At 42.0% G+C, this 27,129-nt stretch overlaps 1 protein-coding gene across 16 annotated transcripts in view; it reads left to right on the top strand.

The window, feature by feature from the left end:
- Positions 1-3,499: 3,499 nt before the first annotated feature.
- Camta1 (calmodulin binding transcription activator 1) overlaps positions 3,500-27,129 on the top strand; it is a 767,538-nt gene continuing 743,908 nt past the window's right edge. For 7 of the 16 annotated variants that reach the window (XM_058572717.1, XM_058572710.1, XM_046424826.2 and 4 more), the window contains exons 1-2: positions 18,776-19,981; positions 21,439-21,541. In XM_058572717.1, coding sequence (XP_058428700.1) covers positions 21,470-21,541 — 72 coding nt within the window. In that variant the 5' untranslated portion in view covers positions 18,776-19,981; positions 21,439-21,469. Of the gene's footprint in view, positions 3,619-18,767; positions 19,982-21,438; positions 21,542-27,129 lie in introns of those variants that run through there. The other 9 variants (XM_058572716.1, XM_058572713.1, XM_058572705.1 and 6 more) reach the window with 5 other exon arrangements.

Raw genomic sequence — 27,129 nt, 5'->3', positions numbered from 1 at the left:
CTTATAGGTTCTGTTTCTGGATGGTAATGCACTTTGCCTGAGGAACATTTGGGCCAAAATGGGCAAGGATTCATAGTAGTGCCAGCCAAGTGCATCTTCTTCTTCTTCTTTTTTTAAAAAATATTTTGTTTTAGTTGTAGTTGGATACAATACCTTTATTTTACTTTTATGTGGTGCTGAGGATTGAACCCAGCCCCCTGCATGTGCTAGGCAAGTGCTCCACCGCTGAGCCACAACCCCAGCCCCAGCTAAGCACATCTTCTAACTCCACCCTTTTCTAGATATGCTCCTTTAGCATCTCAGGCTACCTCCTTTACTTAAATTGCCCATCTTTTCGTTATCCTCCCAAGCAAACACACAACCACCAACCAGCCTCCTGATCATCTCATTCTCTAGCTCAGGGAAATTCTCAAACTCTTTGGTTCAGGATCTTTTTACACACTTAAAGAGTATTGAGGACCCCCAAGGACTTTGCTTTATGTGAGTTTGTTTACTGAGAAACAGGTACCGTATTTGAAATGAAAACTGATAAATTTTAAAAATATTCATTAGTTCATTTAAAAGGAATAAACCCACCGAGGAAAACATAAATCATATTTTTTGAGAAATTACTAACTTTTCAAAAAAATTAGCAGCAATTTTTAGAGTGGCATTGTTTTTACAATTTTGTAAATCTCTAATATCTGACTTAATAGGGCACATCTGGATTTTCTTTTCTGTTTCTGCAGCCTGTTGTGAGATCACACATTATGTGGCCTCTGGAATGTGACTGTACTCTGGAGAGACTGACATAGCATCAATATATAAATACTTGTGACCTTGTGGATTCCTGTACCCCACTGAGGTCCCTAGGCTGTGCTTTGAGAACCACTGTGCTGGACCTATCTTAAGTGGTTTCCATGGTGATGGTGATCCTCTCTGGAGGCTCAGGTGACTCAGGTGATTATTACTTTCTTCAGCATTCCCACTATAACTTGCCCTGATGCTTGTTAACATGCTAGGTTGTGAGCCCCTTGAAAGGAAACACCTTTATTCATCTTTAGTCTCAGTATTTAACAGGAGCTTCTGGCCTGTAGTGGGCACCAGATAAAGTCAATGTTATTTTTTTAAGAAACAGGGTCTTGCTATGTTGCTCAGGTTGGCCCTGAACTTTATCGGCTCAAGGGATCCTCCTGCCTCAGCCTCATGAATAGCTGGGATTACAATTACATGCCACTGCACTGGCTTAAAATTATCCCTTAATTTAAGTATTTGTTTTAGTTGTAAAAGCTACATGCCTATATTATGGGTAAAGTACCGGAAATAAAGATTATAAGAAAAACCTCCCACAATCTCCCGAATGTCACATTTTGGGTGTATTTTATGTCCTTTTGCAAAATGCAGTATTCTATACCTATCATTACATCATAGTTTAGAAATGAATATCATAATTTTGAATAATCCCCTTCATTCTCAGCAATGGGGTAAGCTTTTCTTTGTTTCTAATGACTAGTATTATGTTCCATTGTGTGGCTCTAACACACTTTACTTACTGAATATCTAATATAGCATATTTGGATGCTTCCAATTTTTTTGTCACAATACATACAGTGATCCTGTGAAGAATACCTTCTTCGCACATCTAGCCTTTTTGGCACTAGTGTTATTTCCTTAGAATAGATTCCCAGAAGTAATATTACTAGGTCAAAAGATGCAGACATTTTTATGGCTTTTAATACATATTGTAAAATTGCTTTTCAAAAGGGTTATACTAATTTACAGTGACACCAGCACTTTCAAAAATGTTTGAGCACACGAATCGTCAACATAGTGCTACTAAGAATGCAAATCGATAAAATATTGTTCCCTTGTTAAAATTTTGCATTTTTGAGACACATAAAATTAAAATTTGTTGAGGAATGAGTGTATAATACAAAACATTTTTTTGGTTCACCTTTATTTCTGGAAAACCTAAGAAATTCTCACTGGTGAAGACCAGAAAAAGAACACGTTAGGATTGGTACAAAATTCTTAAGGCCAAATCCTTGAACGACGACTTTTCTCTAGTTTGCTACTTGTCACTGACAGTAGCAAAAGAAAAAAAAATAAAAATAAGAATGAAACGTTCTCACTGCGAACTGTACAAGATCACGGAGATAGGTTGGAGCTCTGCTTTTCATTCAACTTTTTTTTTTTTTTAACTCAGAAATTTCATCCCTCTCTTTTGTTTCCAGTTTTACCTGCACGCGTGCAGGATGAGGGGGGCATTTCCTTGCTGAGTGTTGCACACTCACCTTGCCCAGATCGGGGCTTCTCTGCACAGGGTGTGCTAGTCCACCAGGTGTGGACAGGCTTCCAGAAGAGCTGCAGCTGCGTTCCTCCGCCCTCTCTTTTAGGCTCTCCTTCCCCCACTGAAACCCTGCTCGCAGAGGAGCATCCCGCACCTGGCGCGAAAGCAGTGGGCGCCGAAACCTTCATTTGGAAAAGCCTTGCACTAAAGCCCGGCTGGAAGGACAGAAGGAAACTTGTGTCACCTCGCCCTCCAGCCAGGCGCGCAGAGGTCTAACGTCCCTAAGGTTTCGCTCAGCGGCCTCATCCTGGGACAGGCATCTATGACTCATCGCTCCGTCGGTCACATGGGCAACGTGACCAAAATAAAGTTTCTGTATTTTAAGCGCTAGAAAAGGGGACAGCGGAGCACGTCGGGGGCGGGCGTGGAAGGCGGGCGCAGGCGGCCGCGCCCCCAGCCGTGGGGACGCGGCGGCTGAGGAGGCGGGGCGCCGGTGACCGGGTCGGGCGGGGCCTGGCAGGAGGCGCGGCCCTTCCCCGCGGCCGGCAGCGCTGCCCTTACTCCCGGCCGAAGGGCTGGGAAGCGCGACGCCCGGGAGGACCCCCACGCCGAGGCCCCTAGGGCCAACACCAGCTGCTGCGGCAGGTTGCGGGATCCCGGAGATCCCGGCGCGTCCTGTACTGCCACCGGGACCCCACGCGCCGGCAGCGGCTTCCCCGGGAACGTCCTTCAGCCTCGGGAGCACGCGGGAAAAGCCCTAACGCGCCAATGAGCGAGCGCCTTCCTCATGACGGTCACGCTCGGGGGCGGGGCTTCCCTCCGCCGCTCCCGATTTCCGGGAACCCCCTTTGATTGGTCTGGACGGCTTGGGAAACACTGTAGTGACGCCCAATGAAAATGCCACGTTCTGGCCTCGAGGAAATATTCCGTATCAGCCCTACTCTGATTGGACCGTTCTTTCAGGCCCTGACCACTAGAAAGCTTTGTTTAGGTCTGGAAGGCGGGCTTTCCTGGGAGTGGGTGGGGAGGGGGCGTTGGTTCTTGACCAATACGATTAGTCCGTGGGGTGGTGACCAGCCAATGGGTCAGATGGATAGGACGCTCCTCCCGGAGAGTAGTGAGACCCCTGGTGCGGGGTGATTGGCTGCGGGAGCAATGAGTGGCAGTCCTACGGTCCAATGGGCGCTGTGCGTGGGCCGCGGGGCGGGGCCAGGGCGGGTGCGCGGCGGCGGCGGGGTGGCTGGGCCGGCGGCGGCGGCGGTACGAGGCGCGCGCTCGGGGTCCCGGTCGCGAGGAGGAGGAGGATGTGGCGCGCGGAGGGGAAATGGCTGCCGAAAACAAGCCGGAAGGTAAGAGCCGGAGCGCGAGGGCCCGGGGGGCGGCTCGGCGGGCGGCGGGACGCGGCCCCGCCGGACATCCCAGGCATCGGCGGCGCCGGGCGGGAGCGCGGGGGCGCGGCGGGCGGGCGCCCCGGCCGGGGAGGGGGCCGGCGGGGTTGGGGGGGGCGGAGCGCGGCCGAGTCCTGAGGTGACTCGCGGGGCGACGGAGCGCGGCGCCCCGCACCCCACCCCCGGGGGCGGGCTGGGCCGGGGGGGGCGGGGGGCGCGCGGGGCGGGGGCCGGGCCCAGCGAGGAGGAGGAGCCGCGGAGGGCCGGCGCCTCCCCCACCCGGACCGGGCATCCCTACCGCTCGCGAGCTCGCGGCGCCCGCGCCCCTCGCGGCGGGCCCGGGGTGGGGGCCGCGGGGCGGAAAGTTTATCCGCCTCGGGCCCCTGGCCCCGGCCGGGCCGCTCGGGCCGGTCCCCGTCGGGCGGCAGCGGCGGCGCTCAGCCCTCGCGGGCCGCCTGCTCCCGGCGGCGGGCAGGGCCGGACGTACTCTGGCAGCCCCCGCCTGCTTCCCGACGCCTCCCCGCCAGGCGGGGGTCCCCGCGCCGGTCCCCGCCAGGGGGACCCTCTCCCGCTGAGCGTGCCTCGGCCGAGGGCCTCGTGTGACCCCTCCCCCTTCGCCTCTCGGGGAGAGAAGGGGGCCTGCGCAGCATCCCCGCCCCTCACCGCCCTGCACATCCTACTCTTGCCCTTGCACCCTCGCAGCCTGGAGGGTGGGGTCTCGGTTTCGGTGGCTAGTGAGGCTCTCCACACTCCCTTGCCCTTTACCTTCGGTGACCCCGATCGTCGCTTGGCATAGGGGTCCGTCTGAGCCTCTCCCTTCCATGGAACCTTTTGGGGCCTCTGCACTCTGTCTGTTGACCCTTTTTGCCAGGACTCGGGGACTCGGGCCACCGCTGTTCTTTCCTCGCCCAGTGATCCTGGGGGCCTGTGCAGCTCTGAAGTCATTTCTAAATGGGAGAGCAGACACTTCTTCAGATTGTGTGCACTCTCCGCACACTTTCCTGGGTTAGGGTGAGCTCATTCCCTGAATACCCTTTGAATTGCCCTCTTTTTCTTAGGTAGAAAACTGGATGGTCAGTGCTCCTTTCTCCAGTTGTCTATGTACCTTGACGTCTTCTTTCTCCTTGGAGTTCCCAGTCTTGAGGGTGGGTGCCCTAATGAGATGTAGGACAGGGCTTCTGTTGTGCCTAGCACTTGAGTAAAAAGGGGCCACAACAATTACTCCCATGTCGGAGGAAAACAAAGGTGTAATTTTTACTTCTAGTTGATTCTTGCATCTTCGGAGGGGGCAACCTTCACCAGTTGACACTATCCCACTGGGAGAAGAGTCGTGTGCCCTTGGCTTTTGGTGTTCTGATTACTGTCTTCTGTGCAATAGGAACCAGACTTTGAACGTCCCACACTCAAGTGTCTTTGAACCTACCCTGGAAATAAACTTTCCAATTTCTCTTTTGAGAGGACTCATATCCTCCTTATGGCTTCTGTTTCCTAGTCAGCCATATTTAGTGAGCCTGTTACCTTGACTTTTTCTAATTTTCTCAAATTGTATTCATGTTGGCTGGGTAAGGAGAAGCCATATGCCTTTCCATCCAGAATAGGGAGCGTAGACACCCATGTCGCCCACGTGCCATTCGGGAAGAGGTAGCTTGTGTGCTTCTTGTTGTACTAGAACCTTCCTTTGGCCCTGGTAGTGTCTCTTGTGGGATCCAAACATTTCTTTGGATTTTGTATCTTTTAGGCAAATGGGAAATTTGAATGCTTTCTATTTTCTGCTGCTCTGGTTCTCTTTGGTGAAACAGATCATCTTGATGCTGTACTTATTTGTTGACATATATACATATAGGTCTGTATGCAAAGATAAAATAATATTCTTTACATATACAGAGAAAAAGTTAGAAGGATTAGGTGACTAGCTCTATACTTTGGGTGTGTGAGGGGACTGTTACATGCAAGAATATAAATATATATTACTTTTGTTGGTAACTGTTCAGGCTTAGGAGAACCAGAAGAAGAATCACTGATAAATGGCCAGTTTTCACCACTCTTTTATTTGTCATTTGCACTGTACTGAATAAGCAGAATGACATCCTGAATGTTCACCATGTCCCTGCTTATGTGAAACGTAGAGTGCTTGTGGATGAGCATTCTGAATTTAGGGGCAGTATTCTTTGCTTTTTCTTCATGGGGTGAAAAGTTCTTATATTTATTTCTTTATTGCAGTGTAGGGGAAGGAGGTTTCCTGTGTTTTGGGCAAATGATAGGAAATGGGTGAGAAGAATCTGTTTCTCTGTGACAGAACTAGGAAGGAAAGGCCACATAAACACATTCCTGCTGGATTTTGGCCATTTAATAAGGAGAGAGGCTGTTAAATTAGGAAAAGGTACATTTGGAAAGGCCCTTGCCACTTCTGAGAGGGTAGGAAGATTATTCCTGAGGTGTTTTTTTTTTTTTTTTCCCCTCTCCTCTGGGGAAGGGGAATGGTGAGAGCCCTGTGGGCTGGGCTCTGGTTAGAGTTTTACCTCCTGGTCTTCACCCCTCCTTCCCTGCTGTCACTCTGAATTAAAGTCTGTGTTTTTGACAGGCTTAGTGTGGAGACTTACTCTCCTCAGTGGGCTTGTTGGGCTGTGAGAATTGGACCTTGGAGCACTTTCCTAGCAAGGAGACTCAACCTCGATTTCCTGAGTAAGAAGATATAACCACTTAGAAGTTTGGATAGCACTGGGTTTGGACTGCTGGATTTTGCCATTCAGTTAATATTGAGCTGTCCATTGAGTATGATAACCGTTGGCAGAAAGAGCTTTTGACCTCCTTTTTGCTTTTCTTTTTGAGTTTCTTTTAGTTTTTAAGCTGTTTTGTCTGTATCTGTAATCAGCTTGATCGAGTTGTGTATTTTAGGGGTAATGTTAGTCTTAGAAAAATCAAGTCAAATACCTGCTGTGTATGTTGGCGCAAACCCAGAAGAGTTATCTCATTTCCCATGCTAGCTCTTTCCTGCCCTTCTCTAGGCCAGTGCCTGCCTTTGGGAGTCTTCGCTGTGGAACAAGGAGCTCCCTCCTGGGACAGTGGAAGGCAGAGTGGTGGATGTTAGTCAGGAATGTGCTGGATATTACTGTCTAAAGTTGGGTTCTCAACCTTGAGTTGAGTACAGTTGTGTTTTCTGTGTCACTGGGCTTCATAGATGATTGGAAATGGCTTTTTCCTCCTACTCCCCCAGTGCAAGGTGCTCTTTTGCAGATAACCAGCCTTCATGGGTTCTCTTAACCACTTTCCTTTTTTCTGTTTGGTTTTCTGCTTGAACATCAGTCTTTCTCCTCTTATCTCCCAGATTTTGGGACAAGTTTCCGTGGCTGCTTCTCCCTTGTCTTCTTGAAGACCTGTCTTACCCTGCTTCTGGGAAACATTGGGTTGTTCTGTCTCATTTTTCAGTGTATTCAGAATGTTGACATGTACAGGGCAGCCTTTCCTCAAGGTCAGATTGGGTCAGCTTTTCCTGTTCAAAGTGTAGCATTGTTGTTCTTAATTGCTTTTAGAGACATCTTTATACATCCTGCTCAGCCACATTTTCTGTTTCTTTAGTTTTTAGGCTCTGGCTATGATAGACTTCCCCCCTAAAAAAGCCCATTCTTAGAGTCAGGAAACATTGGTTTAGATCTTTGTTTATGCTAGTGTAGTCTCTGTGAGTGGGTGGGTTTGGAATTCTTTTTGACTGATGGTGAGATAGCCCTTCTGTGGCTTAACATTTCTTCCCACCGTTTTCTTTACTTTGGGCCATTCATCATTTCTCATTTCTTAGAGTTTGAGGAATACCCCTTTGTGTGCAGTTGTACTTCTTTCTGACTTCCTTATGGAGAAAGCAGTAGAAGGTGATTCTCATGTTCTCTTATTTTCCTTCTTTAGTTGTGCCACTTGCCTCTCTTGTGGTGCCTTTGAATATGCCCTTTTGGGGAGAAGCTGTTTTTATACCCATAATCCATTATTGCAGTCATGTACTCAGGAGCTCTTTACTGGGCATCTACTATGTGTAAAGCTCTGTGGGGGTTATGTGACTTTAAGTGAGACCATATTGAATCTTGTTAGTCTTTTAGTATGAATGACGTTTCAGTGTATCTTGTACTTGTCTTTAATAAAGTCTTGTACAATTTTTGTCTGAATTTTAATTTTTTGGATTGTAATCTTACAAAAATATACTCTAATAGTGTACTATCCTGTTGAGCTTTCTCCCTCCTCCCTGCAGGAGTGGGGGTGGAGAAGAGGGTGGAGGATGTACTGGGAGAGGCATTGAACAGCTTTCCTCTAGGCTGTGGGTGTGTGTGAGATAGAGAAGGAGAGAGAGAAAAGTAAAGTCAACCTTAATCTGATTGTCTAGACATAACTTTCAGGTCATTTAGGTATATGATTGGTTGGGATGTTTATTAAACATTTGAACAGCAGCGTTATGTTAGATATTATATAGAACATAAAATCAAATATATGCTTCATATAAAGAAGTGTTAGAAAAGCATTTTTCTCTTCTGATTAACTGGTCTGGTTTATATTACAGTATCATATATGATAACTATAACATGAGCTGCTGTTAAATTTTTGCTGCCAGAAAGTGTTATATCTAAATTTAATGCCTAATTGTGATGACCATTCTTAGATTAGATATCTGATACCATTATCACTGCTTTTGTTTATTATGTGACTTTTTATTCTTAATGCTTTTTGATATACTGTTATTTGTATTTTTTGTTTGTTTTTTGTGAGTAGCAGTGGATTCTTCTTGGGTGAAGATTAGATATTAATGGTGATGATAATCATAATAAAAATTAATCTGGAATGTGGTTTTTTTTTTCCTTCCTTTAAATGAGATTACCTCCTTCTATAATATATTTTAGAAGCCAGTTTTGCTAGGATTTCACTACTGTGAAAACTATTGTGTAGGATTGTTAGGGTTGTGGTATGTGGTTGGCAGTGTCCTCTGTTGATGTGAATGTGTGAGTGAATGTTCTTGTGGTGACAGGGATGTGTGCTTCTTTTGTGTTTCCATTATACAGATCATTTCCTACAGTGTTCTGTATCTTCTAGAATCACTTAGCTTGCCCTTTTGGGATGTTTTAGATTAATTAAATCCTACCTCTCTTTCTCTTCTTTAAAGTCTTTCCGTTTTCTCTGTTTCTCGTCTTTAGTCTTTCCTTTTCCTCTTCCTTGCATAAGCAGGTTTCTCTACTGCCGTTATTGTTATTGTTATAGAAAGCACTTGTAGATATATTTCATTTATAGCCTTTCTGTCTTTTAGTGTAAAGGGGCTGCTTTCCATCCCCTTTGTCCTGTAGACAAAGCATGGTTCCTTCTTATCTCCCTAAGATAGGTAGATGGCATGGAATTTAAGTTCCAGCAAGGGATGACAGTGGTATTTGTAACTGGAAATCATCTGAGGTTAAACACTGAGCCCTTCAAGGCTTCTGGGCCTCTACATGTAGGATTTTGTAAATTTGTTCGTTTCTCTATTCAGTCAGCTTTTTCTCTTTCTCTTTGGCTTGATATCAGTACATTTCTTTGGGTACAGCCAACACATATACTATGTCTTTGGAGCCTTTGTTTATAAGAAAATGGGGTCCTTTCCAGTGTTACTTTGCCTATGCTGTTATTGTCTTTAGTCTTCCATGTGTTTGAGGGTGAGACTCAGAAGTGTTTCTTGGTCCTACTTCTTGGCTGTATAATTTGAGTAGAGAGTATATGGCCATTGCTGTGTTTTCCAGAATGTAGTATGACCTTTCTTTTTTTTTTGAATACCCAATCTGGTTCAGGATATAGGTTGATCAGACACTATCAGAACCTTTTGTTTGGTGCATCTATGGATGTATCCATCAGTCCTTTAACCAAACTCATTACCATTCAGTCATTAGAAGCTACTTGCCACCCTGTGATATTGGTCATGTATTTGTAAGGAAAGTCTATTTCTATATATATTGACAATGGTTAGCAGTCCCTGATTTTTAATATGGTGGGACAAAGTAAAGCCTCCCCCCCGCCCTTTGCTATCAGTATGGCTATATAATTTTTAGGTTGTAGGACATCTTTCTGCTTTGAAAACCATGGCTTGTTGAAGGTCACAGGCCTACTTGTGTAAAGATTGGTAATGTTTCCTGATCTCTTTTTTTTTAACTTCACTATCCTGGACTTAAATATTATATTCGCCACTGCAAAGAGAGGTCAAGTATCAGGTGTCTCTCTTACCCTTTTACTTTTTTTTTTTTTTTTAAGAGTTTTGTTTATTTACTTTGAGCTGATTGAAAAGCATAAGGTAGAAGGACTAGAGATAGTTTGTGATGACTCTTCTGCATTCACCCAGTGTTTTGCTTATTCTTTATATAATAGCATGTTCTCTTATACATGACTTCTTTGCTCTTTTTTTTTGGTCCAGTCTATCCAGGCCCCTCAAGACATGAACCGTATCCCTTCCTGATCCAGTTAGCAGGGGGGTAACTTTGAGGGAGATGTGCTAGCTGTATTATCACTTTGCTTTCTGCAGTATAGTTTTATGCACAGAGTCACATGCCTTTGAAGAACGCTTGGGACTGAGTTCTTCACAGTTTTAAACATGGAGACTAAGTAGTATTGCTCTTACCTCTTACCTCACTTCCTCATGCCATCTAAAATAAAATACCTTCCCATGTTCTCTCCAAGCAAACAAAGAAACAAATGCCAACAAAACAAAACAACAACCATAGCAACAAAATCCTGAACAAAAGCACAACACCCCGAAGGCCATCTCTGATTGCTCCTGCTCTCCACTTCAGTTGCTAGTTTTGGACAGGTGTATGACTTTTGTATATGTAGTCTAGTGGGGTTGACATGCGAAAAGCCTTTTAGGACACTCAGCATTCATTCATTCAATAGACCATGCAGTATCTCTTCCATTTTTCTTTATCAGTTACTACAAGGTAAAACCTGCAAAGTGTGTTAGTTTCCCCCATTATTCCCACTAACCCATTGGAATAAATAGTGGTAACTTATTATCCCTACTTTTGTGTTCAATATTGGTGAGAGAGTGGAGAGCTGATTTCCAGTGGTGATAGTATAGCCTGTGACTGACTTCTCTGTGCAGTCTAGTCATTATTGCAATAATGATTTACATTTTCAACTAAATTTAGGGTTTGTAAAGAGGGATAATCCAGATATGTAATTCTGTTTTTTTTTACATCCAACAGGATGTATCTGTGTGTTATATTAGAATGATGTGTGGATACATCTCTTTTCAACAATTTAAAAAAAAAGACTTTGCTTATTCTTGATATAGATTCTTGAAAAAACAGGAATTATCTTTTTTTCTTCATCAAGCCATCAAAGTTGATTTAGATTGCCAGTTGTTATTTCGGAAGGTATATTAATACAATGAAGAATTTCTCTCTTAAAAATTTAGACTTTGTTTTTAATCCTTTTCTGAACAGTCATTTCTGGGTATGTGTATGCCTCACTGGTTTTCTAGGCACTTGGATATCAAATCCTTTGGGGGTGATAATAAGAAATTGGTATGAAGTATGAAACTATCAAATAGGAAGCAAAAAAATGCTGTTGTGAAACAATTACCTATTTATGATTAAAAATAATCTCAAAGTGGTATTTGGAAGTGTGAATTGAAATACTCTTAAGAAAAAATGGAATGTTGATGTGGTTACTATTTTGAAATGGACACATGCATATTGTAGAATGACTGCTCTTCCAAATGGGGCATTTAGAAAACAAATAGATTGATAGGATTGGTTATTTTAAAATGTCTCTTTTTTTTTCTCTCTCTTTTAAGGAAACAATTGAAATAAAAGCCATTCTTAATGAAGAAAATGTAAACTTTGCTGTAAGTTTAGCATTTGCAAAGTGAAGATTCAAGATAAGGATTTTTTTATTGCAAATCCACAAGGGGGTAGTGATGTTCTATCAAAGATATTTGTGGTGGAAATGTGAGATGATCTCTTTTAACATTTTAGATTTACAGATAAAACTGGCATGTTTGCATTTTAACTTAATAAGATCTTCTTTTTAAAATGTTTATTGGCAAAATTGTTTATTGCTTAAATTAAAAAAAATCCATTTGGGGTGAATGCTATTTTAAGCTGTACAAATGTTGAGAAGAGAGAATGTTCTTGTAGTTTTGTGCTTTGGAAAGGTTACGAAGGAGCTGAGGGTCAGTGTTATTTTCTAAGAATGTAATAATCTTAAATTTCCTGGGAAACATTAGGAATCTAGGAATCAGTAACTTAAGTGTTCTGAATAAAAGGATGTTAGTAAATTGTGTCTAAAGTTTACAGAAGTTTGTATTACTAGTTGTATTTTTCAGTTCTGCCAAGAGATGAAAAAATGTGAACAATCCCTACCACTAGCTAATTTTAATAGTTCTAAATAAATCAAAATTTTGTAATATCTTTTTGTAAGTTTATCTTACATCATCGTATAAAAACATTTTTTTCCTCCCTCACATAAAAATTCCAGCAGCTTGCCTCTGTCTTTGAATTCCACTGTCATATTCAGAATACAAGTCAGTGAGTGTTGTGTGGTGATGTCAGGTGGTCTGTTACTCTAGCTGTATTACTGTGCTCTTGTTTAAAAGGCTATGTAGTGGGAGAAAGATTTAAAATTGGGATGGGAATTATGTCCTACTTATTTAGAGACACAGTAACTTTGTTTTTAAAAAATGCTACTTTTAACATTAATGGTATTAAACAATTCTACAGTTTAGAAGTTAGTGTCATATATGTTTGTGTATTTTTCATTTCTGGTCTAGGAAAAAGATTGTTAATACAGTTTTTCTCCCCTCTTTCCCCTTCCCTCATTCTGAGCAGAAAAGGGCCATTTCTTCTCCTTTATTAAATGACTTTGGTGATTTAACATCTCCAAAGATCCACAGATTCTTTGCATACTACTCTCAGCTCTACTGGGAACTGAACTATGACGTCAGCATTTTCATTCATGGATTCGATTCTTCTGAGCCTGTTTTCTTGGTTTGTATTCCTGAGCTAACTTCTGGCACATGCACAGATCAGTTTACCATCAGTCAGCCCATAAATCAACCGTAAAAGGTAAAACAAAAGATAAGACACCGTAGTTTTTTCAATAGCACTGTAGTTGCTCATGCTGATTTGCATCAATGCAGTTTGGATAAGGTTCCTGGCCAAACAGATTAAAATCTAAAAACAGTCAGTTTAATTATCTCATGATTTTGTGGATTGAACTGTGTTGTGAACATACTGATAAAAAATTTTTGTTCTTGGTGGAAGTTCAGAGTGCTGTGTGGTATATGTAGCTTCTTTGTTATAAAGTAGCATTTCTTTTATCATTTGGCTGAACTGGAGATACATTATTTCACCGAGGTTAGGCCTGGAGATTAAATTATGTCCTACTCAAATTACTTTTGGAATGAATTTGGATTTTGGGAGGAAATTAAAATATTTTAAATAACTATTATTTAATGCATATATTTCATACGTTATTGTTATTATTATAGAACTGGTGTAGCACCCCATGTGTTGGAGTCTGATTTCATCTCCCCTAGACTATATTTCCTGTGGTTGTGGACTCCAGCATCTCTTCCAGGGAGGTCACTGCTTGTAATTTAGTGCTGTGTGAGAACAGTTCTTGAAGAAATCTTACTTGGAGATTAACTCTTTAGGGTCAAGTTGGAGGCTGGGCCTCTGGCCTCTGGCATTCAATCCTCTTGGGGTTGATGAATGGTGAGCTGTAAGAAAGTTCATTTTCTCTGCTTTCTTGAGGGTTTGCTGACTTTCTGTATATTTAATTGTCAAGAATATTTAGAAATACAATGTATTACTTTTAGGAAGTACCTTTTAGTTCACTTATATTTCATGGTTGTAGTAGATGATTCAAACTGTGTCCATTTGGATTGATATGCATTTATCCTTCCTTCCCCCCCTTGCTGGGGATTGTACCTAGGATCTTGTTAATACATATTAGTCTAGTGATACCTCATAGATACTCTCTCTCCATCCCTAAATAGAATTAGAGCTTTGTGCTTTTTAGGTTCAATAAGTTGTCTGAGGGGTAACGGATGAGTGGTCTCTGTGTTAGCTTTGTTCTTTAAATAGATGTACTGGGAAAAAGAAAATGAAATCAAATAGCGTGTGGATGTGCATTTGAAGACTTAAATGACTTGTTATTTTCTCTAAGAACTAGTGTTGCTATTATAAATATTTCTTCCCTATAAATACAATTATTTGCAAGTAACATCAAAGAAAGACTTAATGGTGAAGGGTCTGTGTAAAAACTTTCTAGTTTTCAAAATTACCTCTGTTGGATTTTTGGACAGTTGTGGATTGTGATGGCAGGTTTCACAATGTTTGAAACACTGCTGTGGGATTATCATTGTCATTATTGTCATACCATGGGCAAGTAATAGGTTAAGTCTTCTGGCCATGGAGGGTTTAGGTTTCCCAGGGCTTTTAGAACAAGTCCACTTTGATTGTGTCCAATGCTTTTTCCTTTCAGTAGCTGGGAATGCAGTCCAGCAGGACTATGGACCCTTTAAGCAGTGTGTTTTCTGCAGTCATCCTTGTTGTCACTTCCATGGGCCAGGAGAGCAAAGGAGCCTTATCTCTTCTCAGACTCTACATCTTCTTGTTCTTACTAGATTGGTCTGCTCAGTTTATTGCTCTTCATTCTTGGCCAGCATCTCCTTGTCTTGCCTTTCCTAGACCTCAGCTGTGGTAGAATGAGTTGATAATGATTTTGAGGGATTCATGTGTTGGGTGGTCTTAGAAATGATCTCTGAAGTCATTCTTTCTTAAGATGATAAGAAGGTGAGGTTGGATTATGGAACTTCCCTTCACATCTTGGTTTCCTGGTATGCAGCTGTTTTGTGTAGCTGTTGCTTTTCTTTTTGAGGTCCTTGCTCCAGATCAAGAAGAAATATGTAGCTTCAAGCTGTGTAGGAGGAATTTGAACTATTGCTACTGAGGTACCTCCTTTCCAGTGTACATAGAGGGCTAATTTTTTTTTACATCTTCTGCCTGCTATATTGTGAGTATTTAGGAAATGTAAAAAATTTTTAGGAGTTTTAATAGAAAATGTGCAACAAGAATGTTCAGTCTTCCTGTTATTCTCTATGGTAGATTTAAGGCTTTATTCAGTTACAGATGAGGGTTCATAGTTTTGGGAAATAGACTTAAATAATAGATGATTACAGATTAAAAAATATTTGCTAATCTTAGGTGTTTTACATTCAAGGTAGTGTTTATACTCATTTAGTTGTGTTTTTTGGGTTTGATTAATATTACTTATTAAAATGTATTGATTGCCAGTAATTCAGTAAATAAAAGACTGTTTCTGTCATGTGTATTGGGGAGTTGCTGAGGGTCCACTATAATTGATTATATAGGATCTTTGCTTGGACATACTCCCTGGGCAATGATAGGCCTGGTGTTTGGGGGGCCTTTGAACATAATTCATCTTTGAAAGTTTTTTTTTTCCAATATTTAAAGATACTGAAGGCAAGTTAAAGTTCCTGGTGTTATAAACTTCCCTGCCTGTCCTTTCTATTTCTGCCATCATAAAATGTGTTGGCCGAATCATTTACTTTGACAAAGCTTCGATGGAAGTTTCTTCTTCATTTAGTTTTATTGATGGAGGCTGTTGTGCTAAAAAGAACGCTGTAACAAGTTGAAAGGTGGTGAGTGGGCACTCGGAGCTTTGAAGTACTTGTCTTTCTTCCTAGGGCTCCTCCAGAAATTGATTATAGATTACTTGACCAAATTTAAAGCCCACAAACTTATTGCAGACATTCTGGGAGCAAAGAAGCATCAGTCTTTCTGTACTGAGTTTGATATTCTATTGTGACACATTGCTCCTTGTGTGAGGACCTCCTGATGCAGATATGATAGTGGTGACCTCTCTGCTTAGGAGAAATATTCTTGGCAGCTCTATGATCTGTCGTCTCCAAGTATTTTTAGTCTCTTTGCCTCTGTCTGAGGAGCTGAGGATGGATTTAGCTGTTTTGGTGCTGCTCCAAGTTGTGATGGATGCCTTTGCTACCTTGCTCACCAACCTACCCAGTACTGCCCTGATGAGGTTCTTGCCCTTGTCATTTGATGAAGGAGCAGATAGAACCATTTGCTCAATAAAGAGAAAAAAACTCATGATTTTCAGAATGCTTTTAAAAATAAAAGATGGTTAGTGGTGATGGTGTACAACCATGTGAAAGTACTTACTGCCACTAAATTGTATGCTCAAAAATGGCTAAAATTTATGTTGGGTATATTTTGCCACCATTAAAGAAAGGGTAATTTTCAAATGAATTAGACATCTAATGAGCAAAGTATCTAAACAGTTCTCAGAGTGAATGAATATATGGCAGTATTTTCATCACCCCAAGGTTGGAGATTGTTTCTTAAGTAAATTGTCAAAAATCTCTCTCTCTCTCTCTCTCTCTCTCTCACACACACACACACACACCCACACACACCCACACACACCCACACACACATACACACTATATGATGGTAATCAGGCCCTGAGATTCTTTTATACAGAAAATGATATTTTAGGTGGGATTTTTGTATTTGTAGTATTTATAATTGTTAAGAGGATTGACTGGCTCATTCAGAAAAGTTTAAGGCTCATAGTGGATACTTGGAAAGTAGATTGTTTGGTATTGATGCCTTACTTTAAATTAGAACAGTTTGAATTGCAGGGATTCCAGCTACTCAGGTTAGGTCAAGTGGGGCAGTTCTAGGCTAAGAAGTCTCAGCCTCCAGGACAGACACTAAAGTGCAGTGGGAGATTCTGGGAACTGGCCAGAACTGGAGTGTCTGGTTGTCCTCTCTAGAGATGTGTTGGGCTAAGCAGAGATCTGTGGATGCCAGGGCTCCTGTTTCTGCTGTGCCCTTTTTCTCTCCTCTCCCGTTTCTCCTTGCAGATTGGCTTTCTCCTCTGATTTCCTTGCTTCAGTTGCATGCAGGTATAGCCTGCCATGGCCCCAGTCATGGCTCCTAGTTCCATTGCTTCCCATCATCTGACTCCACTTTGAGAGCCCAGTATGAAAATACTCAAGACAGAATTGGACTGACTCCTTTCAGCAAGTTGCTCTGTTTCCATGGGGCTGGTTAGGGTTAGTGGCCTGCTGATCATTTAGGAGTTAGGCTGAGAGGACTTTGTGTGAGAAGAGTTTGATAGTAGGGGGCCTGGCACCTCAAGACTGCATCTATCTCCCTCGACGTGCAGTAAAAAAGAAAGGATATTGACTTCTAAGTGGCTTTCTTGTGTTCAGTTGCTATAGTGATTAAACTTTTTGCAGAGAAAAATGTTCATTGTAGCTATAGATAGGAGGCCAAGCATCCTCAGTCAGTCAGCTTGAGTGTGTGTAGAATACATCAGCAAAGGGTGTCAGAACTGTCCCATAGCTTGTGCTTTGAATGGTTGCAGAGCAGGAATGCCACCATCAGTGCAGTCTGTGCCCTGCGGGGTTCTCAGAATAGGCAGTGAAAGGGAATGTCAGTATCATGTGAGGGCTCACATTTCAGGTGAGCTCCCCTTTCTCCTGGTTGTGGACCAGTAAGCTTAAAAGGTTAAGAAGAAAGGGAGACATTGCCCTCCCTGTGAGCATGATGGGGGAACCCAGGAGCAGCCTCTGCAAAGGCCTTCGGCCGCCTCTCTACCCTGTCAGTGCACCTTCAGCTGGCCTCCTTCCTCTGGTCTCTTTTCCCGTGATTTCTCATGTAGAAGGAATTATAGAAAATGGGAAGCCTGTGCAAGAACAGGTTTGGAGGTCCTGTGTGAGGGCTGAGGGCCTCTACAGCATGGAACTACCTGAATTGACAGTGGTTAGGAATTGAGGTTTCGCAGTTAGGACCTGGAGTATCCAGTATTCAGAAAGCAGAGTTTTGGATTATCTTTTTTACAGAAGAGGAGAGTATGTAATGTTTTAGGGAAACAATCACTAAAGTAGTTGTAGTTAAATGGATTTGATTCTTTTTAAATAAATTGTAAAACAACAATTTATTAAAATATAATTCATATACCCTTTAAAAGTTTAGTGGTGGCTTGTACTATATTTATGTGGTTACACAACTATCACCACTAATACTTCATGTTCATCAATCCAAAAAGAAAATCTGTGCCCATTAGCAGTCACTCCCAACTCTTCCCTCTGCTAGGCAATTACTAATCTACTTGCTGTCTTTGTGGATTTGCCTATTTTGGACCTTTTATATAAATGGAGCCAGACAGTATTTGTTCTTTTGTGATAGGTGTGTTTTCCTTGGCATAATGTTTTCTTTTTTTTTCAGTGCTGGGATTTAAACCCAGAGCCTAGTGCATACTAGGCAAGTGCTCTGACATTGAACTATACACCCAGTACATAAAGAAGTTTTTTTTTTTTTTTCCCCCTTCCCTTTTCAGTTTTTGGCAGTGCTGGGCATTGAACCCAATTCCTTTCCCATGCTAGGCAAGTGAGCTACATTTCTGGTCCTGGCATAATGTTTTCAAAGATCATTCATGTTGTAGCACGCATCATTAGTTAATTTCTTTTATGACTGAATTTTTTTTTTTTATTGTAAGGATATACCACATTTTGTTTATCCACTCACCAATTGATGGACATTTGAGTACTCTGCTTTTTGACTCTTATGAAAAATTTGCTATGAACATTAAAGAACAATTTTTTTTGTAGACAAATGCTTTCAGTTGTCTTAGGTAAGATACCTAGGCATGGAATTGCTGTGTAGTGTGTTTATTGTGTTCTCCTTTTCAAGGAACTGCCAAATTGTTCTCCATAGTAACAGTGTTATGTTATATTCCACCAGTGATGCCTGAGGGTTCCAGTATCTCCATATCCTTGCTGACACTTGTTAATCTCCATCTTTGTGACTGCAGTTTGTCAATTTGTACAAAAAAGACTACTGGGATTATGTTTAATCTATTATGTATTTGGGGAGTTAAAATCCTTTTTATGAATCTGTAAGTTGAGAAACTCCTGGCTAACCCCAGTATCTCACCTTAAAAACATGCAATTGTTTCACCTTTTTTTTTTGAGAGAGAGAGAGAGGGAGGGAGGGAGGGAGGGAGAGGGAGAGAGAGAGATTTTTTTTTAATATTTCTTTTTTAGTTTTCGGTGGACACAACATTTTTATTTTATTTTTATGTGGTGCTGAGGATTAAACCCAGCGCCCCGTGAATGCCAGGTGAGCGTGTTACCACTTGAGCCACATCCTCAGCCCTGTTTCACTTTTCTATTACAGAAAGTTGCCTCGGTGAGCATTGTAGTCACTGTCAGGCTGAAATTGGACTTTGTAGGTTCTAGGAGAGCAGCTAGCTGCCCATATAGCCCATAGGTGACTTCTTCTCCTTCTTCTTTTTTTTAAAAAAATTATTTTAGATATACATGACAATAGAGTGTATTTTTTTTTAGTTGTAGATGGACACAATAGCTTTATTTTGTTTGTTTATTTTTATGTGGTGCTGAGAATCGGACCCAGCGCCTCACACATGCTAGGCAAGCACTCTACCTCTGAGCCACATCCCTAGCCCCCAGTAGAGTGTATTTTGACATATTATACATATATGGAGTATTAGTAACTTATTCTAATTAGGATCCCATTCTTGTGGTTATACACAAAGTGGAGTTTCATGAATACTGATCATGTATGCATATATGAACATAGGAAAGTTACGTCTGATTGATTCTACTGTCCTTGCTATTCTCATCCATCCTCCCTTCCCTTCATTCCCTTTTGTCTAAACCAGTGAACTTCTGTTCTTTCCTCCCCCACACTTATTATGTGTTAGCTTCCACATATCAGAAAGAGCATTTGGCCTTTGATTTTTTGGGATTGGCTTATTTCACTTAACACAGTAGTCTTCAGTTTCATCCATTAACTAGCAAATGCCATTATTTTGTTCTTCTTTATAGCTGAGTAATATTCCATTGTGTAAATATACCACATTTTCATCTGTTGAAGGGCATCTAGGTTGGTTTTTGTGAATTGAGCTTTTGTAAACATTGATGTGGCTGTGTTACTATAGTATGCAGACTTTAAGTCTTTTGGGTATATACCAAGGAGTGGGATAACTGGGTCAAATGATGGTTCCATTCTAAGTTTTCTAAGGAATCTCCATACTACTTTCCATAGTGGTTGCACCAATTTGCAATCCCACCAGCAGAGTAAGAGTGAATCTTTTCTCTCACATCCTTGCCAACATTTATTATTTGTATTCTTTTTTTTTTAAAGAGAGAGAAAGAGAATTTTTTTTTTAATATTTATTTTTTAGTTTTCGGCGGACACAACATCTTTGTTTGTATGTGGTGCTAAGGATCGAACCCGGGCCGCACGCATGCCAGGTGAGCGCGCTACTGCTTGAGCCACATCCCCAGCCCCTATTATTTGTATTCTTTTTTTTTTTTTTAGAGAGAGAGAGAGAAGAGAGAGAGAATTTTTTTTAATATTTGTTTTTCAGTCTTCAGTGGACCCAACATCTTTATTTTTATGTGGTGCTGAAGATCGAACTCAGTACCCCGCGCAAGCCAGGCGAGCATGTTACAGCTTGAGCCACATCCCCAGCCCTATTTGTATTCTTGATAGTTGCCATTCTGACTGGAGTGAGATGTAACTTCAAGTCTGGTTTTAATTTGCATTTCTCTAGTTGCTAGAGATGCTGAATACATTTTCATATATTTGTTGACCATTTGTATTTCTTCTCTGAAGTGCCTGTTCAGTTTCTTTGCCCAATTATCAACTGGGTTATTTATTTATTTTTGTGTGAAGTTTTTTGAGTTCTTTGTATGTTCTGGAGATCAATTCTCTATTTGAGGTGCAGGTGGCAAAGATTTTCTCCCATTCTGTAGGCTCTCACATTCTTTTTTTTTTTTTTTTTTTTTAAAGAGAGAGTGGGAGAGAGAGAGAGAGAGAGAGAGAGAGAGAGAGAGAGAGAGAATTTTTTAATATTTATTTTTTAGTTCTCGGCTGACACAACATCTTTGTTTGTACGTGGTGCTGAGGATCGAACCCGGGCCGCACGCATGCCAGGGGAGCGCGCTACCGCTTGAGCCACATCCCTAGCCCCTCTCACATTCTTAATCACATTCTTGATTGTTTCTTTTGCTGTGAGAAAGCTTTTTAATTTGACACTTTCCCAATTATTGATTCTTGATTTTACTTTTTGCACTTTAGGAGCCTTGTTGAGGAATTTGGTTCCTAAGCCAACATGATGGAGATTTGGGCCTACTTTTTCTTCTAGTAGGTGAAGAGTCTCTTGGCTAATGCCTAGGTTCTTGATCCATTTTGAGTTGAGTTTTGTGCAGGGTGAGAGAGAGAGGTTCAATTTCATTGTACTATATATGGATTTCCAGTTTTCCCAACACCATTTGTTGAAGAGGCGATTTTTTTTTTCCCAACGTTTATGGTGCCTTTTTCTAGTATGAGATAATTGTATTTATGTGGGTTTGTCTCTGTGTCTTCTGTTCTGTTCCATTGGTCTTCATGTCTGTTTTTGTGCCAGTATCATAGGGTGACTTCTTGATGTTTGTGTTCTTTTGATGTGAAAGTTTGCTGATGCCATGCCTGTGTAGAAAAAGATAGACTGTTTTGGTTAAGACACATTCTGCTAAGAAAATTAGCAGATTACATGTATGGATATTTAATTATCAAAGAGTCAGAATATGTTAAAATTGTGATGTTGAAATTCATGCAGTTCTTATTGTTGGAGGTATCAGAAGGCACCATGTGAACATTAGTTATTATTGTGTTTTTGAGTTTTTGTGTACTCAACAAATAATAACAAAATGCCTATTTGTGCCAGGCATGGAAGGACTGAGTCAGCCCCTGTCCTCATGGAGCTAATGGGGAGACCCACCTTAATCAGGATGCCATGTGAGATAACAGCTGGATGTGATGTCCCAAAGGTGAGGTGTGAAGGCAGTGTGGTGCATTACCATGGGATTGACTCACTGAGTGAGAGGTTGGGGGCTTTGTGAGCACAACTGTGGAGGAACATGGGGATTACTTGAGGGAAGAATTAGGGAAGGAAATTCCAGGTGATTGAGTGAGCTGGTTGGTGAGATGTGTGGAGATGGTTGGGTCCATTCTGGCTGTGTACAGCTTTTGGGAAAGAGTGTCTGAAGACCTGGCTATGGTCTTTTACTCTGCCCCTTAAGTGCCTTGTGACTGAGCGGTTATCTGATCTTTCTGAGCTTGCTTACTTACTAGCTATTTTTATTTAGAGATACTCACATGAAAACATGCAGGAATCTAGGGCTTTTGATTGGTTGTTTTCTTATAATTCAGAAACAGTTATTTCTTTGTGAGCTTCTAGGATTGGCTACTTAGAAATGCAGCACTGGCAAACAATATTTTTCTGAACATTTTCCCTAGTCATTGATGTCAGGATTCACTTCATTACTTCATCTGAAATTAATCCAGAAGCTTGTTGGGCAGAAGTGGGGCTGGTGTGGCTGTATCTGACTGAGGCAGCTCAGACTGCTGGTGTGAGGTGCTCAGAAGAGCTGGAAAGTCTTCTTGGAGGAGGTGGAATTTGACTTGGTAACATTGACAGTTGGAGGAGAAATTCCAGGAGGAAACGGAGCAAAGGAAATGCCAGGAAAGGGCTTGGGGCAGCTAGAGTGCAAAGAGCTTGATGGAAGGATAGGCCTGGAAGAGCAGGTAGGCCCAGGTGCAGGCCTGTGAAGGCCGCCTGAGGAACTGCTTGTCATCTGCTCAGAGAGAGGCTCTCAGAACTTTTTTTACTTTTTTTTTTTTAATCCACTGATGGGATAAAGCTGATTCTCCTTCAAGGTGCTGCTTGGGCCACCAGCTTGCCTCTTAAGCTTCATCCATTCCACACACACACAACTTGGCCCCACACACAGCATGCTGTTTTTTAGTGTCTGATTGTGTCAGGGTCTCCTACTTCTTCGTGGTTGCAGGCCTTGCACACTGCTGTTGCTTAATGTGGGCGGTAGCCTTCCTTCAGAACACAGATACTAAGCTCACACGTGCTCTTGATGATGCTCCTTGGCTTTACTTCTTTCCAGACTGGATTGGGCACCCTTCCTTTTTTACCAGAGCACTCTGGGTTTCCTGGGCATAACATTTTAGTTCCTTTTGGAGTTGCTTGCTTCTGTTTCTTCCTCAGTTATGCATTCATTTTGAGAGGTCAGACACTGAAGGACCTGGGCGTAGTAAGTATATATTGGCTGAGTGAGTGAATGAGTGAACAGGAAGCACTAGAGTCCGGAGAAAGTCACTCCTGGCAAGAGTTCTGTGTGGTGTCAGGCTGAAGAAAGAGCTAGTGTGACTGAGTTGTGTATGTGTTTGTTCCTCTCTCAAACGCACAATTTGTAAGTGATTGAATGTGGGCCTTGTGGGATGATGACTCCTAGATTTTAAATTCCAAGAACTGGGAGTTTGGTGAGACCAAACGTGAATTAGGGAACACAGGAGAGATATTTTGGACAGACTATATGAAAAAGTATCTTGTTCTGTTTTAGATGTGAATGGGTAGCTTCAGAAAATGTATGTACAACATGACATTGGAAATGTGGGTCAAGGACTAGGGAGTCATTTGTATCAACCTGTCTCCTTTTTCTCCTTGATATTCTCAGAGGGCAAGGGAACCCTGGTGCTAAGGTCTGTGATATTGGCCCCCTGGGCAAGGGCAGAGTGGAAAAGGGCAGTGGGTCCATTTGGAGGGGCAGACAAATGTGCCAGCATGCCCTGGTGGGAGTAAGCTTCATGAAAGCAGTGGCTTTGTTTTGCTGGCTCATGATTGGGTCACTGTGTCCATAACAAAGTCTTGTGTTTGAATGAGTGAATCAGTCATTCATTTCAAAAGCATTAGAAGAACTCTTTGGAGTGAGTGAGATGGCCATGGGAGAAGAGAAGGGGCTTAGGGGCAGAAACGTGGTGGATTCTTAGATTTAGATGTGACCAGAGGTTGAGGATAAATAGAGGCTGAGAAAGAATGGGCAGAGTGGTAAGCAAATAAGAATATACAGCGGGATGCAGAGTGTGGGGATGGGGCATTAGTCGTAATGCTGCCAAGAGATAAAGTAGACAGAAGACTAAGGAAAAGGAATTGGTTTTGTCAGTTTGACAGTGAGTTGAGAGAATAAAGGCATAGAGATAGGATAGATGATTCTTTTAGAAATTTTGATGATATATGCAGATCACTGGTGGAAATGATTGATCAAGTTGAAGTTAAGAAACAAAATCAGGGGGCCTGGTGGGCTGTGTGTGTATAAATTACCTATTGGTGCTGTAACAAATGACCATAAACGTAAGTAAGTGTCTTAAAATTGTTCACCTTAAAAATAGTACAGCTTTATTATTTCAGAAGGGTGTGGCTAAGGCTGCAGCCTCAGGGCTCCATGGGCTTCAGCATCGGGGTACCCTTGCCTCTGAAAGCTGCTGTCATGGGAAAGCTCAGCTGGGGAGGGATTCACTGCTTTGTGGGCTATTGGACTAAGGCCTTGGCTTCTCTGGCTGCATGCCAGAGGTCACCCTCAGTTCCTGTGGGCCTCTCCCACATCGCTGCTTCTCACAGAGCCATTGAGGGAGAGTCAGCTAGTTAGATAGAAGTCATAGTCTGTGCTGTCCAGTCACAGAAGTGACAGCCCCATATTGCTGTAGCTCTTGTGAGCTGGTGAGAAGCAATCTCCAGACCCAGCCACCCTCAAGGGGTAGAGGACTGCACAGAGGCAATATCCTCACAAGGTGGGGATCGTGATAGGTACATCATGAAGTTTGTCCACCACAATAGGAAGGGACGATGGGACCAGGAGGCATTAGGGCAGTTCTTCAGATGGAGGTCTATGGGATGCAGATGGAAGGATGAGAGTTCTCATCTCATGAGGGAAGATTTGGAAGTGAAGTTTCAGGGAAAAGTTAAACTGTGTCATGTGGTTGACCCTTCACTGGCAGCCTTCTGCCCTCTACCTTCATCCCCAAACAAGGGCACAGTTGCCTTTTGTGACTTCCCTCCTTTAGACAAATTAACACAGTATCTTATAACTGCCATTAATAAACCCATCTATTTTGTTAAAGTAGAATTAGTCACCAGAAGGTTCCTGGCCTTTCAAAGTGTCTGCCCTGCTTTTGTTGAAGATGAAATGAGGTGATCCATATGGAAGTATTTTTTGTAAAGTGACATGCAAATAAAGGATATTAAACTGTATCTCTCCCTATATATGACAGGTAGTTTACGTAAAATTTAACTTACATTTTCCTTGTTAACTTGGGTTCATTGTGTTGTATATTAAGTTACTGAATTGGGCTTTACTTAATACTGTGATACTTTGGGGGCCTTTTGAGTGGAGTATTTGCTTTTATGACAAACAGTCCCAGACTGCTAGCACCTTTCAAGTCCTTGTGTCCTTTTTTAAAAAAAAAAAAAAATATATATATATATTTTAATTGTAGGTGGACACAATACCTTTATTTATCTTTATGAGGTGCTGAAGATCGAACCCAGGGCCTCTCACATGTGAGAGGAACACTCTACCACTGAGCCACAACCCCAGCCCTCCTTGTGTCCTTTTTAATGTTTAAATAGAAAGTCTCTCCTTGCTGTCCCTTGTCATTCTTTTGTGTTTGCCTATGTGTCAATTGTTAGCTATCTTCCTCTTCTGATTTCTTTCCTCTGATCTCTGGGCTTGGCAGCCTGATAATTAAGCTTGTTAGAATTGTGAGCAGTGTAGTAGTAACCAAACTAGGAACGTGGGTTGGAGCTCTTATTCTCAGGACAGTGGGTGAGCTGATGTGCGTGGACTTTGTGACAACCTCTTCTGGCCTTTGGAATATGTCTTGGCTTCCTTCCTGGTCCTGGCTGTGCAGACTGAGCGAGACTCCCACATAGCTGTGTTCCATTCAGGGGGAGCACGGCTGCCATCTTCTTGGCATAGACCCATTGCTCTGCTGTGAGGAACAGTGTCAGTTCTCTCCTTTGATGAGATTCTGATGTTGTGGGCAGAAGTGGTAGGTGATAGTTGGTCTGGTGCATGGAACAGAAACTATTTGGGAAGCACAGAAGTCTTGAGACAAGATCATCAGCTGGGCCTGTACAGCAGGCTCTGTTCCCAAGCCCCTTACCTTTAGGGCGCCCACTGCCCAGCTTAGCTTACTGCGTGCTGCACTCTTTTCCTCCATGTGTTCATTGCTTTGGCTTTCTGTCAGAGCTGCCTGTTTCTTTTCTCTGCCCTAAATTTTGGATGCTTTCTTTGTGGAGGAGCATTCCTGTCTTCTGAGGGAGTGAGCTGTGTTCTTGTAGAAACAGTCCCTGATGGTGTGGGGAGCCAGGTCTGGAGACCTGTTCCTTCCTGGCTTGCTGCCCTGGCCAAGTGCCCCAGTTGTGCCTTGGCATCCCCCTTTCTGGAATAGGTTTAATGTCTTTTTCCACCTTTTAGGATGAAAATTAGATTTTATATTTGAAAATGCTTTATGTGTATATAATTTAGATAGAGGCCTAATTTGTGGGGTTGATTCTGCTGATATTTGATTCTCTATTTCTGAGGTATTAAAAATATTGTTGTTATTAGTACTAGTAACGATAAGTCTTGCTAAAACAATGTAATTTAAAATCTTGAATAGTTTTTTTTTCAATAGTTTTTTTTCCTGAATATGTTCTATTGGAATATGTGTATTTGTATAAATGGGGGCATTTATTAAGTGCTCTTTTATTATTTTCAGACTGTTGAGTATACTGGCTTCCTGACCAAATTCAATTTATGAGAATTCTAATGAGATTGTGATTCATATCTGGAAAGATTTTTTTAAAAAAATTCTGAAATAACTTTAAATACACTTTACATGAACATCTGGTAGTAGTGAATCAATTGATTTGATTTCTCAGACAGTAAATCATGCTGCTGTATTCTACAACTAGTTCCTATGAGCTTAAACTGGCAGCTGCTCTGTGGTCTGTTCTAGTTACTTGTTTGCTTTTGGACTCGAATCTAGGTGTGGAACTCAGTTTAAAAGCCCAAAATGGCCCCAGTTTCTTAGAGGTTCCCATTTCACTATTTAATTTTGCCCACCCCAGGAGGAGGTAGCACTACCTACTGGACCTGGACCTTATCCTTTTAATGTATGTGTCTTGCCTTCATTTTGACTTTATCCCACAGGAGTGTTGTGAGGTTATTATGGTATGGCAGCACTTTTGGAAAGATAATGAGCACAAAATATTTTTGTATTGTACTAGGTATATATATATATATTCCCATTGACCTTTTGTGATTCAGGAAAAGGATAAAGCTGCTTAGGGGTACTTGTTGGTTATTCTGTCTCAGATGTTATTAACCCAGTTTTATGGAGTATCCCCAAAGCATGTCTTTTGACAGATCTTGTGCTGTTGTATTTAGCAGGTGTGTGCCCAATCAAGAAGTTTTATATTAGTCATTAGTATCTTGAACACTATTGCCTATCCCCCATTTCAGTTTCCTTAACTGGGTCTAAAATAGCTTTGGTCCTATTCCCTTATTTCCTGAATAAGAAAAGG

This window comes from Marmota monax, unplaced genomic scaffold (assembly GCF_021218885.2).
Source record: "Marmota monax isolate L192 unplaced genomic scaffold, Marmota_monax_Labrador192_F-V1.1 WCK01_AAM20220418_F8-fsc00080, whole genome shotgun sequence".
Classification (NCBI taxonomy): Eukaryota; Metazoa; Chordata; class Mammalia; order Rodentia; family Sciuridae; genus Marmota; species Marmota monax.
The sequence above is the reverse complement of the archived record's forward strand: the minus strand, read 5'-3'. Positions and strand labels throughout refer to the sequence as shown.